We start from the raw sequence: 17,710 nt of genomic DNA, 5'->3' as shown, positions 1-17,710 counted from the left end.
AATCTGAGGTCATTTCTGTATCTGCTGCAGTCACACCTCCTCCTCCCCTTTCCCTATATAATCTCTTTCCACTTTTAGTTGAGCTGCTACACGCTGTGTGCTACCCTCTACACGCTACTCTCAAGTGCAGGCTGGAGGTTTGGTTCTCCTAATAAACTCTCTTCTGCCTGAACCACATGGTGGTCTTCTTTCAGCAACTGTTAAAATTGTCTCCTGACTTTAGCATTTCATAAGAACTTGTTTAAAAGTATTTTTAAATCATACATACAGCATTATTTTCATAGAACAGGAGAACTGTAAATCATTAATCTTCATTGATATGTAGTATTCCGGAGCCAGAGTCTGCAAATGCTATTCACCTATTTCAGTGTTGTAGACATAGGCATTTACAAATTTTCACATTACAACAGTAATGTAGTACATAGTCACTAGACTTGCTTCACTAGGCATACATATGTCCTTCTCTGTGATATATTCCAACTCAGGCTACTGGATGATCCATTCATTGCAGTTTAGCCAGTAATTGTAAAATGGCTCTGTAAAGTCACTGCACTGAAAAATACATTCTTCAGTGCCATTTGAATCTTGTGCAAAAGTCAGTATCACTGTGTATTTTTAGACTATTAGATTTCTGGCTATGGTACTTTATCCAATAAAATATTATGCAACCATTAAGAAGAATTTGGTAGGATTACATATGCTTGAAAAGACACAGAAAACTAAAAAAGCATGGCATATACATTAAGACCTTATGGATACAAAAAAAACAAGAAGTACAGAGAAATGTATGTACACATACTCTTACCTGTTCAACATTCTTTAAGACTATAAAAGAAATTTAACTATGATACTTCTAGGTGAAGAGTGATTTTTTTAAACCATTAACCACTGTCCTAATAGGATTTTCCACATATTTTTATTAATGTTTTCATTCACCTATTTAAAAGTTGGTACCTTAACATCCATTGAGAGGATCCAGATATTCAACTTCCAAAAGAGAAAACAATATCAAATATGTGAGAAAAAAGAGTGGGGGAGATTGGTAGGAAATGAGCAAGTAGGAAGGAAAGGACACATTATTCTAAGTAACTAGGCATGTTTGTTCTATATCAAAGTCAGTAGTGTAAGGATGACAGAAACATTTCTTCAGCTGTCTAAATAAACACAAATATATCAATTGTCATGACTTGTGTTAGCAACAGAATGGTTTACCAAAGTGTCTAACACCAGTGGCCTTCAGCTCCAGGCATCTGAAAGAAGTGAAAGGAAGGAGTAAAAGGAGTGGACAGCAGGAGCCCTGAGGACAAGCCAAACTTTCTTTCAAACTGTGCCCCTCAGACATGGCCAAACCCCTGCCAAGGAATGCCAAATCTACTAGTTGCTGCATTTCTTTATATTTCAAGAGTAGGTAAAGATATGTGAATTTTAAGTGGACTTGGCTGAGTTAAAAATGTCAGCCATTAATGGAAAAAATATTTTTAAGTACCACTTATAGGGAATATTTTCTGTCTAAATCTTACTTAAATGTTAAAGAAAGGAAAGAAAAGATAAGAAAAGAATAGAAAAGACAGTCTCTGCCTCTTGCCTACCTCAGGAGTTGAGAACCTCCTCCTCTTGCTCCCCCTGCTATGATGCTCTGCCAAAGACCTAGGGCTAAGTGACCATGAACTGGACCCTCTGAAATCATTCTGGAGCTACTACTGAGAACAGTGTGCTGGTATACTGCTGTGTCCTATGCAGCTTCTTTTAGCTGACCAGGATGGGCAGGTCCTCAGGTGAGGATCATTAGTGATGACATTCAATCCAATCTGTGAGCAATGAAGGTTCCAGAGCTGAGCATCACAGAAAACACTCAAGACAGCTGGGAGAGCACTGGAGGCAATAGCACCACATTATTTAAAGTCCACCTGCAAACTTTAAACATATTTTTATAGTTTCCCCTAAGTGACTTTTTCTTGCATAAAACTTTACCACAGAACAAGACTCTTTCAGGCAGCCTGGGAGGTTTGGGGCACAGCCACCCTGGTGCATGCAGGTGGCAAAATGGATAACTAAAGGCTTCTAGCTTGCTAGAAAGCTGTCCCCTTTGTGGGGTAAAGGGACAGTGCATGTTTGCAGTGTGTAATCTTCCCATCACTACAGATAAAACAGAAGTCTCTTTTCAGGAAAAGTTTGATGAAAGGTAAAGTTGAAGCATTCTGTTTAAGCTGGGCACTGGTGGCTCATAACTATAATCCTAGCTACTCAGGAGGTTGAGATCTGAGTATTGCAGTTTGAAGCCAGCCAGGGTAGTAAAGTCTGTGAGACTCTTATCTTCAATAAACTTCTCAGAGAAAGCCAGAAATGGCACTGTGGATCAAGTGGTAGGAGCTCGCTTTCAGCAAAAGCACCTCAGAGACAACACCCAGTTCAAGTCCCACAACCAGCACAAAAACCAAAACAAAACAAAAAACCAACCAAACAAACTGAAGCCATTGTTTAAGCAAAACAAGTTTACAGAATGTACAGAATATTTTTCTGTTAAAAAAACCCCACAGCTTTTTAAGGTTTTTATTTTAATAGGTTTAATGCTCATTTTCTAAGACTTAACTATTACAAACTGTAGCACAAATAATAAAGTGTGCAAAGTGACTAAGAATGTTTTATGTGTGCATATGTATATGCTATAAATATATGAAATTATATATCATGCATATATTATACATGTACACACTTTATATATTATGTATAACATATAGATGTATTAATATATTATATATAAGATCATACATGATTTTATAATTAAGCATATTTATAATATATATTAATATATAATAGAAATATAAAGAAATGCAGTTACGATTAATATAGATGTAATATATACATAGTACATATAATGTCTCCAAATTGCTAACCCTGGACATGACGTCAAATTAGTATGAGTTTCCAGGTCATCACTGAGGGCTGGCTGTGGTCCTGTTCTGTGCTCTCCAGTCCCTTTAGTGAAGCCCCTCTGCTAACACCTCACAGAGTTCCTAATAGGTTTGGAGGGCTTTGCTTCCCTTGTCCTGTCCTGCTATATTATGTTTGCCATATCATCTGATATAATACTTAAAATATTGCTTTTCTGTTTTCAAAAAAGGTTTTTTATTAATATTATTAATAGTAATAATAATAAAGGTGATGTATGGAGAGGTTAGTTTCGTAAGTCAGGTAATGAGTATGTTTCCTTTAAAGACAAAGTCACCCTCCTTTCCCTCTCTCCAGTTTTCCCTTTCTGTCCCTGATCACAAGTTTTTTTGTTTTTGTTTTTTTATTGTGAAAATACTGTACAGAGGGGTTACAATTACATGGGCAAGATAATGAGTACATTTCTTATCAAGCATTGTAGCCTCCTCCTTTGTTTCCCCTTCCCAGCCCTTCCCTTCCTTCCCCCGTTCCCCCCTGCCCCGCCCCGCACCAAAGTTGTAAAAATAGAGATACAGGTGGATCCATTGCAACAATGAGATGTACAAGTCGTTATGTTGAAAACGAACTTTACAACTTTGATCACAAGTTTTATAGTTCATTTTAAACATAGTGTCTGAGTACCACTGCTGCATGACTTTTGTTTGTTTTATGGTGGTACCAACATTTGAACTCAGTGCCTCACATTTGATTATTAAGCACTCCACCACACAAACAATATTCCCAAGGCTTTTGATAGCTATTTTTCAAATAGGGTCTCAAGTTTTTGCCTAAATCTTGTTATACCACAGTTCTTCTATTCCTCCCATGTAGCTGGGATCAAAGATATATATGATCATACTTGCTTATTGCTTGAGGTGGGATTCTGCTAACTTTTTGCTTGGGTTTGCCTCAAACTTCAATCCTGATTTCTAACTCCTAAGTAGTTGGGATTACAGGCATGAGCCACAGGCACTCAGCCTACAAAAATTTTTCCCCTTACTATAATCACCTGCTATATTTAAAATCTACTAACTTTTATATTTCTCAGAAATAAAAACTTCAACTGTTACCTTGCTCATGATATGGATAAGAAGCAACACTCTGTGGGAAAAAGTTCTCTTTTTTTAATTCTAATAAACAATAAACACAATGTTTGTTTTAAAATAAAGAAAAAAAACCTGAGTTTGAGTAATATTTGCAACTTCCCTAATGCTAGACTTGTTTCATTAGTCTTGAGTAATACAGAAGCTTTATTTCACTTTTTTGAATTAAGCAGAAATTTTATTTTCAGCCTCTCCAAAGATTATTACAAACAGGACGTCTTCTTCTAAAAGTATCCCAAAACTAAATTAAAAGCACATCATCCAAGTAAAACCTTTGTGACATGAAGACTTCTTTTAGGTTGTAATGTTTTTATTTTACTTTATTTTTAACCATTTGCAACATCATAATTTAAAAAAATTTAAAGACAGAAAATAAGTAGCTGTTGTATTTTTAAAAGATCACCACAACTATAAAGTAAAGGAACTTAAGGGAGAAAAGATCAAATCTGCTTCATGTACAAGATGGGGAAATTAATCACATCATTAACATTAATCTTTTCAAGTTTTCTAGGATGCATCACTAGGGTTTAGCGTTTAACACAAAGTATGTTCTCATTTAAAAATGAAAATCTCATGTAAAAAAAGACTTCTTGTGGTTAGTAAAGCCTATTTATCCTCCTTACTTTAATACTTTTATCTTCATTTAATAACTGTAAATTCATGAGAACAGAAAATTTATTGTAGTATAAAGGTCTTAGGAACAAGTTATACTCAATTATTTTAATAAACAAAAATGTTTCCTTCCTAAATGTAAACATCCAGTAAAGAAAACATACATAATATTCCAGATATAGAAAAACCAGAAGTTCATTTATGAAAGAGGTGTATTTTCATATATTTGGTGGTAAGGGTGGTTGTTTGTCTTAATACAAAAGCACTTCAGCAAAAGAACTAGGTCATTATTATTTAGAATTGTACTTCATTCAGTTACCTTATTTAATTTCTGCATACCTAAGTCTATATGATCAAGCCACAGAAAAAATCTGAATATCTAATGGTTATTTGGCTAGAGAAAAAATACTTTCTTGAGACTTGAAGACTTTCATCACTTAAAGGCATTCCTCAAGGAACTTCTTTCCTACAGTCTTCACAATGAAGCACAGGACCTGGGTTCCCAGAAGGGACTGTTTCCTGCTTGAACACCAACCAACAGAGCATCCTTGCAGGCATTCTGTATGCAGTACAATTGAAGTTTTGCAGCTGCATGAGAGATCTTGATTCACTCCATGTTGGCCTCCAGCTTGAGTTATTCTACCAACAGCTGCAGAGCATTCACGGCAGAGGACATGGTGATGACCATGGGGGGTGGGGGGGACTTTATTTATTTATTTATTTATTTTTAATGGCCAGTCTGGGGCTTGGACTCAGAGCCTGGACACTGTTCCTGAGCTTCTTTTGCTCAAGGCTACCACTCTACCACTTGAATCATAGTGCTACTCTGGCTTTCTCTGTTTATGTTGTATTGAGGAATTGTGACGCAAGCATTCTACCACTAAGCCACATCTCCAGCCCCATGAGCTTTATTATTTTGCTCTAGTGCTTTGAAAATCTGAAAGCAATAAAACTATGCTTTGCTTGGTGCTGGCACAAGAGCAGGCCTGAAGACCAACGGAATAGAACTGAAGACCCAGAAAGGAACCCGCAGACCTATGCCCACCTAATCTTTGATAAGGGAGACAAAAACAAAACAAAACAACAATAAAAAAACAGGATGGAAGAAACACAGCCTCTTCAACAAATGGTGCTGGCAAAATTGGTTAAACACCTGTAGAAAACTGAAATTACATACATATGTATCACCCTACACCAGAGTCAACTCCAAATGGATCAAAGACCTCGAGGTAAAAGCAGATACCCTGAAAATATTACAGGAAGGAACAGTGCAAACACCAGGACTTTTTGGCACAGGTCAAAACTTCCTAATAAAGATCCCCCCAAAAAGGGTGGACACATGGGGTTACATTAAACTCCAGAGCTTCTGCATGGTAAAGTGCATAGCTAGCAAGATAAAAAGAGAACCCATAAATTGGGAAAAGATCAAAAATTAAATTCCCCCAAAACAAATCTCCATTAACAAGTGGGCTTTAAGACTTAAAGAGAGACTTCTCTGAAAAGGAAATAAGAATGGTCGATACATGAAAAAAATGTTCAACATCTCTAGCCATAAAAGAACAACATTGAGATTCCACCTCACCCCAGTTACAATGGCCGTTAACAAGAAATCTAATAACAGATGCTGGCGGGAATATGGTGGGAGTGCAACCTTGTTTAGCCACTCTGGAAAGTAGCATGAAGGTTCCTCAAAAGACTAAACATAAAGCTCCCCTATGACCCAGCAATCCCACTCCTGGGCTTTTATCCAAATGACCACAAACAAGGCTATACTAAAGCTAACAGCACAACCATGTTCATTGCAGCATTATTTACCATAGCCCCCTCAGTAGATGAAGGATCAAGAAGATGTGGTATATATACACAATGGTGTTCTAAGCTTCCATCAAAAAGAATGACATTGTCCCATTCGTAGGGAAATGGAAAGACCTGGAAAATATTATATCAAGCAAAGTAATGAAAAGTATGTTGCATGGTTTTTGGGGATCTTTATTAGGAAGTTTCGACCCTCACTTTTAAGAACTAGAATATGTCTATGATATTCTTAAGAGAGGATCTCAATAAACCAACTGCATGGGAAGGGAGGAGAAGGGAAAACAAAGAGGAGGCAACAATGCTTGATAGGAAGTGCATTCATTATCTTGCCCATGTAATTGTAACTCCTCTGTACGGTATAAATAAATTTAAAAAAATTAAACCAACTGCTAAGTGCAAAGGACCACATACAATGAAACATATAAACATCAACTCCAAGAATTGGAAACAAGAGGTTCTTATTATATCTTGTATGTAGTTATTTCTTTTTTATTTTTCTGTACCCTTTGTCTTTTATATAAGTTTATTTGATCTGTGGAAGAAAAAGGGAATCACAGATACAGGATAAAGGATGAACTAACGCAACATTGATACTCACTTGACACTATATTGGAATGAACTTTACAACTTGGGCGGAGAGGGAAGTAGAGAGGGGTAAAAGGGAGAAAATGAAGGATGGGCTAACAGTGTTTAAAAACAATGTATTTATTACCTTACTTATGTGATGGTGACCACCCCCCCCCATTACCTTTTCAATAAAGATAAAAGGGGAAAAAACTATGCTTTATCCTCAAAGACTAAGAAAGGTATGATCAAATCATAATAATAGTTTCATCAGAAACATTGATAGTTTTATTTCATAATGTAGGGACATTTAACTTCTCATCCATCCACTGATTTAATCAACAAACTAACAGATCTACTTTGCCATCAAAGTACTCATAAGCATTCAGTGGAGAAAAATAGAATCTATGATAAATCGTTGTCATTTTTTGTACCAATATTTTATATTAAGTTGAACTACAATTTTCCATGCTAAGTTCAAATCTCAATACCCATCCTTACCTAATAAAGAAAATTAAGATCTCGGAATGTGGCTTAGTGGTGCTTGCCTAGCATCCATGAAGCCCTGGGTTCAATTCTTTAGTACCACATAAACAGAAAAACTCATAATTGGTGCTGTGGCTCTAGTGGTAGAGTGCCAGCCTTGAGCAAAAGCAGCTTAGGGACAGTGCACAGGCCCTGAGTTCAAGCTCTAGGACTGGCAAAAGAAAGAGAAGAAAGAGAAGAAAGAAAGAGAAGAAAGAAAGAAAGAAAGGAAGGAAGAAAGAAAGAAAGAAAGAAAGAAAGAAAGAAAGAAAGAAAGAAAGAAAGAAAGAAAGAAAGAAAGAAAGAAAGAGAAAATTAAATACTGTTTATCAAACCATGAAGTCTGTACTAATAGTGTCCTGTGCCATTCAAGAATATTATGTTCACTGTACTATTGCATCATAACAAACATGAACAGACTACCTGAAATTTCTTTCAGTGGATCTGAAAAATAAAAGCAAGTAGTCAAAATGGCAAGTCTAAGTCTCCTTTCTAGTAATTATAAAATAAACAGATTATAAGTAACAAATACAGTTTTACTTAGAAAAACTGACAATTTTCTAAAAGTTTCCTAGGTAAGCACAAGATGTATGTATAGAGATTACATACATCTTCTTACATAAAGAAAAACCAGAGGTAGGTGTGGTGGTATACACCTGTAATTTCAGACTCTGGAATCAGAAACAGGATGTCTCAAATTTGAGATGAGCCTGGACTACATGATAAATTCCACACAGGCCTGGGTTATGTAGTGATATCCTATCTCAAAAAACAAAAACAAACTTGAAACTCCCCCATAAATCCACAGACTTATCAGAATGAGGACTATGCTTTAATTGTATATTCCTGAAATAATAATAATAATGAATTTGGGCAAATTCACTCAACTACTCACTCAGTGCGACTTACTGTTACCAGTAGTCTTGGTCAGTGGTAAAAACCTGTGCATTCTGACTTGCTTCCTACCATTTAGAACCCCACCAATGAAATGCTCTAGCAAATTGAGTTATAGCACTTTATCATACTATAAAGAATTCAGTACATTGGCAAGTGCTAATTCATTTGCAACCCACACTTGAATAATCACTATTCTAAACTAGCTCAGTAACCAAATAAAACTAATGCAAAAATACTTCAGAGAGAGTATTAATGTATTATTATGTATTAATTATTATGTATATAATGTATTAATGATGTATTAAAATAGGCCAAAGTTCTGACACTAGGACAGTCATGCTATTAATTGAAATAGAGAACAATTTTAGGAGCAAAGAAAGAGGAAAAAAACATACTACGTAGAGCTTTAAATATCCCAGGAACAGTAGACAGACACTGAGACCCTGGTGAGAGGCTGAGAACAAATTTGCTTGATAAAGAGGCCAGTAGGAAATAAAGGATTCCCAAAGTGAAAGCATTTGACTCTCAGGCCCTTGACAGCAAAGGCACATTTTTATCTTTGGTTTCAGCGCAGCCTTCCACAGGCAGTACATTAAAAGTCACAATAATTCCATGACTTCTATTCCTTCTAGGGATTTTTTATTTTAATATTCTATAATTTAGTGATGCCAAGATAAGGTAAAAACATTGTTTTTCTCCCTTAAAAGTTCATCTGTTTGAGGGTAATCATGCAACTTTGAGGAAGGAGGAGCAAGGGTAAAATGAGAAGCACATGTACTTATATGAACTGGCCAGAAAAGTGAACAGTAAAAAAGAAAATCCTACACTTTTTACTTTTTAAATAGGTGGATATTGTCTTTTTTAAAAAAACTAATACTGAAAATTTTAAATAATCCTCAGAAGGCAGGAAAGTACATGAAACTCTCATCTCCATTTAACTAAGCCAAAGTGGAAGTATGGCTCAAATGGCAGAGTGCCAGCTTTCACAGAAAAAATCTAAGAGATAGCACTTACACCCTGAGTACAAGCCCCAATACCAGCACTTAAAAAAAAAAACACATGCCTTTAAATATAAAAGTTAGCATAACTTACTTGGTTATCTAAGTTGCTACTTCTTATAATCTTTACAAATTTCTTCACAGAGTGTTCAAAAAAGGTTCTTCTGAGTGATCACCCGAAATGTCTGAAGAGCTGAACTAAAGTGTCTCAATTTCTAGAAAGCAAATCTTTGCCAAAACCTATGTGTGAACATCTACATGTGTTGGGCTCTTTCAGATTCAAAGTTGTTTTCTAATATCAGGACTAAATTTGGCTCTAACTGCTGGATAAAGCAGTGTTACTGTGGTAAGGCTGCCTCAAAGGCAAATGAACAAAATGAGTCATATGAAGCACTGCTCTTTAAAGTTCAGAAATTAAAAGTTTAAAATTTTTTAAGGTTCTAAAATTTATAGAGGTCAAACCAGGAGCAATAGTGGCATACCATGAATACATGATCTCTTCTTTTATCTTTAAATGAATCCTTTAACCAAATGTGTACCTAATGGCTAGAACAAAGAACAGAGAAGCTAGTAACCAAACTAAAGCCATTCCTTAACATATACAACTGCAATACAGAAATATTCTCATTTGACTTATACTTCATGCCAAAACAAAAGTCTCTAAAGTCTTGGCCTCAATGAACATGAGAAGGCATGCTGTGGCAGCCCTCTGAGGAGCCCTTATGTGCCTGGTGTCATGTGGGCAGATGTTGACTATGCCCTAACTTGTAGGCCAGGTTTACATGTTCCCCATAACATCCTGTCAAACAGGAGCTAGTTTCGGCTCTAAGGCCTCCCACCCAATTACTGACAAGGCCCAGACCTGTCTTCTCAGGATCTTATGAGATCATCCAAAGTGCTATGTTCAGTTCACCCTGTTTATCCTGGGTACAGCCTGTTTCTTAAAGTCATACCGCAAATGAGAGCAGTCAGTAGCAATGTAAGGAAAAGAATAAGAGCATTATAAGGACCTGACTACTTATAATCATTTAATCCCTCACAAACTACTAAGCACGTTGGACAATGGGCAACAAAATAAATGCCACTGACGACATGTTATGGCAAGTAAAATCACCAAAACCAAAATTGCTTTTAAACACTAAGAAGAATAAAAGAGACCTGGTGGTTCACATACCAATAAACTTGGTGATCTAATGTCATCATTCCCACTTCCAATTCTAAAATGGAATGCACTCATTTAACAAATTAACTGAATGACTACCATGTATCAGGAAGCACTCTGGGTGCAGATAAGGACCAGAGTCCTTATCCAAGTGGTCTTTATTATCTACTGGAATTACAACACATACACCTTAATGACAACTCTTCTCTGGCTAGACATCAAGAACTCCACTGGCTATATGAAAAGTACAACAAAAAAGCCCTCAAAATGAACAATATACTAAATTCTCAGCTACTAACAGATCTTTAGGTTTTATGAGGATTAAAAGTAATAAAATTAATACAATGGAAGACAAAAGAAAGGCTTACTGGTAAGAGATACTTTCACTATCTACATTGTGTTCTTACTTTGACTGAAACTGTATCCATGAAAATCAGAGCCAGCTAGTGAGAGGGAAAACAAAAGCTATTGGTTTTCTCACAGATTCAAGGAAAAAAAATCTTTTCTGAGGTAAACAGGTTTAACAAGCTACACCCAGTTACACCTCTGCAAACCACTAAGCCTGCCAAACCAAATATATATTTCTAACCTCAAGTGGCAGAGACCTAGTGAGAAAAGTTTTTTCAAGGTGGATTTGCAAAAGCACCACTCCACAGCATCCCACATCCAAGGTACCTGCTCTGATGTGCCAAAGGACAAGAAACAAAGAACATGGGCAAAAATATACCAAAAAAGAAAAGGAGGGAGGGAGAAATAAAAATGTTCCAGGAAGGAACCTGCTGGGTTAGTCAAAGTTCATCAAGCAGAAGTCAAGGAAGAAAAAGAGCAGTTTGACCAAGACCAGGAGTACTTCATGGCATACACAGCAGATGTCCTGACTGGCATTACAGTCCCTCAGCCTTTGCAATCCTTGCGTTCAAAGTTTGTAGTAATCACAGATGAAGAGAAAGAGAAACACACCTTTCAAAAGGAAAACAGTGTAAAACCGTGATATAGCCTATGCAGTCATATTCTGTGTTTCAAAACATATTTGGTGAGCTACAGCCTGAGTCTCTGGCCTCCTGCCAGCCTCAGACTGGGATAGCAATTATTCTTTAGTCTAGTGATGAGTGAATATCTAACTCAGATCTACACAACATACCTTGATAGAGAAGCAAATATAACAGCATGGTTTTTCTTTTCTTTTTTGATATTCTTTTGGGGTAGGGTAGGTGGTGGTTGCATTGCTTATAAAAATCTCACTATATAATCTAGGGTATTTCAAATTCAAAATCTTCCTGCCTCAGCTTCCTGAGGACTGAAATTAGAGACATGCATCATCACACCAAGGAATAGTATGTTTTAAAACAAGTCTGCTCATTTGTATAAATGATCCAGAAGTGAGGTTATTTCTGCAATTTGTTTTTTGAGCAGTAACTGAGGACTGAATATGTATCCTAGGCAAAGGCTCTACCACTGAGCTATTATCCTGAAGATCTACAAGCTATTTATGCTTATGAGCTATACTTTTGTACCCAAGGCAAAGAATTAAAATCCTAGAAAATGGAACCTTATGGTAGGAGGGAAAGTAGAAGACAGCAGAGAGAAGCCCTGAGAAGACAGAGGAGGGATGGAGCCAGGTAGATGCTAGGAGAGAACAAAGGCAGTGAACAAAAGGAAACGCAGTGCAATGCTAGTGGCAGTGCAATGCTAGTGACTAGCAACTTGTAGGCCTCAGAAACACTACTCCACATGAGGTCTTTATACACCAGCCAGATTATCCAGCATGAAGAGGATAATTGTCACATTGGTTGAATAAACTTAGCAGAGTAAAGTTCAATAGGCTTCTTTATTGTGAGGTTTCTGAGGACCTTTAATTTTGCTCATGTGTATTGTGAGGCATCTATAACAGTCTTTCAAAATTACCCTAAAGAACAGCCATAGTCAACTTAGAAATAACACATAAGTAAAGAGTGCAGCTGGATTCCAGCAAAAGTGTATTTGCAGAGACAGGTAGTAGGCCAAATCTGGCTTGCAAGTTATACTTTACCAATCCTGATCAAAATAACTGAGAACAATTGATTTAATAATCAATAAAAAGTTTTCCTCAACTTCTTTTCTAGCTTAAAAAGAAACAAAATCAGGGTTTGGGGAAAATCATAAGATTTTTGAAGTTATTTAAAGTAATAACATATTCAATAGAACTCAAGTTCAAATCACCTAAATCAGAACTTTAAATTGATGTTAAAATTCAACTCAGCATTTGCTATAGGTTGGATAAGTGTCTCCCTGAGCCACAGCTCCACTTCTGGCTTTTTGGAGATAGGAGTTTCACTCTTACCTATCCTGCCTGGGCCGACTTCAAACTGCAATCCTCAGCTCTTAGCCTCCTGAGTAGCTAGGAACTTTAGGAAGGAATGAGGGTAGTAAGAGGTTTTGGGTCATTGGAGGTCCTGAAGAAAGAATCACAGAACAGTGATCACCTCTTTCTCTCTTTGCCTCCTGGCGACCATGAAGTGAGAAGCTTGTTTTTCCATGTTTTCCTGAACATGATGTACAGCCTTGCCACAAGGCCAAAAGCAACGACAAAGGACCCCAGACTTAAACCTCAAAAACTGTGATCTAAAATAAACCCTCTTTATGAAGTAATTATGTCAGGTATTTGTTAACACAATGATAACTGGCAGAATATAATTTCAGCACAACCCTAACGACTGCTTCCTGGCACTGCTATATTCCAAACTAGCCCACATTCTCCTGCACTAGTTTTCTTTCTTTTTGTCTTTTTTCCTTTTTGTCAGTTGTGGAGCTTGAACTTTTGGCCTGGGCGCTGTTCCTCAGCTTTTCAGCTCAAAGCAAGCATTCTATCACTTGAGCCAGAGCACCACTTCCAGTTTTCTGGTGCTTTATTGGAGATCAGAGGTTCATGGATGTTCTTTCCCAGGCTGGCTTTGAACTGTGATCCTCAGATCTCAGCCTCCTGAGTAGCTAGGATTATAGGCGTTAGCTACCAACATCTGGCTCCTGCCCTGATTTTCTAATGATTCAAAGCAGTTATCATACGGAGCAGCTTAAAACAACACTTGTTTATTAGCTCATGGCACTGTTAAAGTTTAACTTAGCAAATAGTATAGTCGGGGTATGTTTGGGTCTCTACACAGTGCTGGCCAGGATGCCCTGTCATCTGAAGTTCCACGCCCTCTTCTAAGCTCATATGGTTGTGCAGGACTCTGATGGATCAGGATCTGATGGGAATCCCTGTTTCCTTGCTGGCTAGTATACTGGTGTGCTCTGAACTCTAAGAGGCCACATACATTATTGCCCCACTCTCTCCTCCACTTTCATCTTCAATATCACTCAGTAACATATAATCTTTTTACAACTTTGGGGGGGGAGGGGGAGGACCGGGTAAATGGGGGGGGAGAGTATGGGAAGGGATGGGAAGGGGAAATAAAGGAGGAGGCAACAATGCTTGATAAGAAATGTACTCGTTACCTTGCCCATGTAATTATAACCCCTCTGTACAGTATTTTCACAATAAAAAAAATGAAAAAACAAACAAAAAACATATAATCTTTTTGTTGTCCTATTGTATAGTTCTATAATTGGCACTTACTACCAAAAAGCTTAAATTTATCCAGCACAATACTGGAGTAATGCCTAATATAGTAACATACTCAAAGCACAATGGGAGAAGATTTTGAAGTGATCTTTTTCTTAGAAAGGATGCCATTCTGGGACATAAATATGATAGGTTTACTAGAACAGATACATCTTCTGGAAACACCAGACCAGATTAAAATAAATCTTAAACATTTAGCATTTAGGTATATCATTGAACTTTAAGTACAGTCAAACAGAAAACCCTTTCTATCATTTATTGTATTAGGTTTTGGGTTTTTCTTTTTTGAGAGGATTGGTAGTATTGGGGTTTGAACTCAGGGCCTTGCACTTACTAAATTTACTTCTAGGAAGGAATTTTATCACCTTACCACTCAAACTTTTTTGCTTTCATGCTTTTCAGATAGGGCCTTGAATTTAAACCTGAACCTAAATGGAACCTCTTATATAGCATAGCATTTTGATGTTGAGGTGAAGGTCATAAGCTTTATCCTGAATTGGCTTCAAATCACAATCCTTCTGATCTCCATTTACTGACTAGCTAGGATTATAGGTATAAACCACAATACCTATGTTCTTTTGTTTTTTGAGACAAGGTCTCTTCAGATATCTTACACAGGCCTCAAACCTGATATTCCTGGCTCAGCCTTGCAAACGGTGTGCATCTTCCTGATTGGCTCTGGATTGTTAATACTTGTTAAGTGCCCCAAATCTAAAAGCTTCTTTACAAAAAGAAAAAAAAATGCTAGTATGAGAATTGAATTCAGGGCTTTGTAATAGTTGAGCTTGCTCGCTAAACTAGAACTCTATCACTTGAGCCACAACTTCAGCCTGGCTTTGTTGTTGTTGTTATTTTGGAGATGGAGTCTTGTGGAGTTTTCTGACTGGACTGGCTTTGAACGGTAATCCTCCAGATCTAAGCCTCCTGAGTGGCTAGGATTGATTACAAGTATGAGTCTACACCTCACTAGGAAAAAAAGTTATCTGTTTTTTTAATAAGGCTAAGAGAAAGAGAGAGAGGAAGGAAGGAAGGAAGGAAGGAAGGGAGGGAGGGAGGGAGGGAGGGAGGGAGGGAGGGAGGGAGGGAGGAAATGGAGAGAGAGAGAGAGAAAAAAAGAAAGAAATAGAAAAAAGAGAAAGAAAGGAAAGAAAAGAAAAAGGAAGAAAGAAAGGAAAGAAGGAAAGAAGAAAAAGAAAGAAAGAAAGAGAAAGGAAAGAAGGAAGGAAGGAAGGAAAGAAGGAAGGAAGGAAGGAAGAAAGAAAGAAAGAAAGAAAGAAAGAACGAATGAAAGGAAGAAAGAAAGAAGCAAGCAGAAAACTAACTACTAGCTGGGTACTGGTTCAAAGAGGTCAGGAAAGTCTGCGAGACTATGATCTCCAATTTAACACACACACACACACACACACACACAACAAAGAGGTCAGGAAAGTCTGCAAGACTATGATCTCCAATTTAACACACACACACACACACACACACACACACACACACACACACACACACACACACACACACACACACACACACACACACACACACACACACACACACGCCCCCTGAAGCTCAAGTAGTAGAGTACTAGCCTTCAGGAAAAAAGTTCAGAGACAGAACCTAGGCCCTGAGCTCAAGACCAAGGACTGGCACACAAAAAACATACATATATAAACACATACATACACAAAACTTCTAAACAAAACAAGAGAATCATTTGCCTTGTTAAACTGTCTATACTGATCCTTCTGCTAAAATTATGTAGTCTGTTTTTATTTATATTTGTTTAAAAATATACTTTGATTACCTTTAAGTTTACAAAGGAGTTGCTATTCAACAAAGCAGTTTATGAATACAATGTAGCTCAATCAGAATTACCTCTTTCATCATTCTTCCCTATTCCTCCCACTCCCACTTTTTCCCTCAATTCTCTCTTTTTGTTGTTGCGGGGCCTGAACTCTGGGCTTGGGTGCTGTCCCTGAACGCTTCAGCTCAAGGCTAGTGCTCTACTACTTGAGCCAGAGTGCCACTTCCAGCTTTTTCTGCTTATGTGGTGCTGATGAATCCAACCCAGGGACTCATGCATGCAAGGCAAGCACTCTACCACTGAGCCACCTTCCCAGCCCTCCCCTCAATTCTCTTAACTTTGTGGATATGCATTGGATTTTTTTTTTTTTTTTTTTTGGGTCCGGTAGTGGGGCCGAACTCGGCTTGGGCACTGTCCTTCAGCTCTTCAGCTCAAGGCTAGCGCTCTACCACTTGAGCCACAGCGCCACTTCCGGCTTTTTTCTTTTTTTGCTTATGTGGTGCTGAGGAATCGAACCCAGGGACTCTGGCATTCAAGGCAAGCACTCTACCACTGAGCCACCTTCCCAGCCCCATGCATTGGATTTTATGACTACATTATCCCTTGCTTTCCTTTCTTCAATATTGTCTGTTTTTAAATGGTATTTCTTAAAACAGAGGTTTTATCTTGTTCATTAAATTAGGGATTACTGAAAGTCAAATTTGCCCAGAACAAATTGCAACAGTAAAATTCAACAAAATATAAGAACATTTTAAACTAAACCATCACAAAGAGGTCTGGGAAGACAAACAGGAAGGAATTCTTAGCATCATCTACTGTGGGCACTTTCTTAGAAAATGGGTCACTAACACATAGTATACTGCAGCTATTTCTGTGCCCTACACCATTCCTTACTTGATTCTGTGGGCTAAGACTGAAGGCCCCACTTGGTTTTGGGTGCTTGGCTCTAATGGGTACAAATTAGCATACAGAATTTACTCTGTGTAAGATTATGAAATAAATATATCTGTTCCACTTACTAAAAACTTCTCTTTATGTGATCTCTTAATACAAATAGCAAGGAAAAACTTGATTTTACAACATGCCTTTCCACATGTGTTGGGGGCCCTGGAGGCAACTGTTCCACTTGAGCACCAACAAAGAAGAAATATTTCATACTATTTTTGCAGTTGAAAGAGGTTTCTTCTGCCTTGCAATGAGAGGAGTCAGGTTTCTTTCTACATTAGATTTACACATGGGAACAGATCCTCCAGACCATGACCCTATTTATGGACTACTCATTCTGTATGTTAACCCATTCCTGTACGTAAAAAAAGCTATCATCTTAGCAGATAATCCTGAAAGCAGTTCCTACACAGAAAAGATGACATTAACAGTACATAAAAGACTTGCAGTGCAGGTAACAGGAAAGAATGGACAACAAAACAATGGAAATTTCTTTCTATCCTATTAAAGGAAAACAATGCTACAATGGAGGACAAGGACTTGAAAATATAAATAAGACCATAAACCAGAAAAGTCACTGTTGAAAACTAATGAACTTAATATAATCTTATGAGAAAACAGCAGTGGGCCACAATATATTTTTTTAGACAATGAAAACATTTTGTTTCCATACGTGTTTTGCTCCCCAGATGAACAGATTAAACACATCCTTTAGAAAAGAAGTCCTTTGTACAGTGTTCTCCTGATAACTGCCATTTGGAA

At 37.4% G+C, this 17,710-nt stretch overlaps 2 protein-coding genes across 3 annotated transcripts in view; both read right to left on the bottom strand.

Moving 5' to 3' along the window:
* Spidr (scaffold protein involved in DNA repair) overlaps window positions 1-17,710 on the bottom strand; it is a 312,386-nt gene that overhangs the window by 228,532 nt on the left and 66,144 nt on the right. The gene's annotated exons all lie outside the window — the stretch shown is intronic.
* On the bottom strand, window positions 5,090-5,319 carry LOC122113091 (guanine nucleotide-binding protein G(I)/G(S)/G(O) subunit gamma-10-like). The gene is given in 1 exon segment (XM_042686016.1): window positions 5,090-5,319. A coding segment is annotated over 1 exon segment (201 nt). The 3' UTR covers window positions 5,090-5,118.

The sequence above is a fragment of the Dipodomys spectabilis genome, unplaced genomic scaffold (genome assembly GCF_019054845.1).
Source record: "Dipodomys spectabilis isolate Male_0828 unplaced genomic scaffold, ASM1905484v1 ptg000096l, whole genome shotgun sequence".
Taxonomy (NCBI): Eukaryota; Metazoa; Chordata; class Mammalia; order Rodentia; family Heteromyidae; genus Dipodomys; species Dipodomys spectabilis.
Note: the sequence above shows the minus strand (reverse complement) of the source record. Positions and strands in the feature narration are given on the sequence as shown.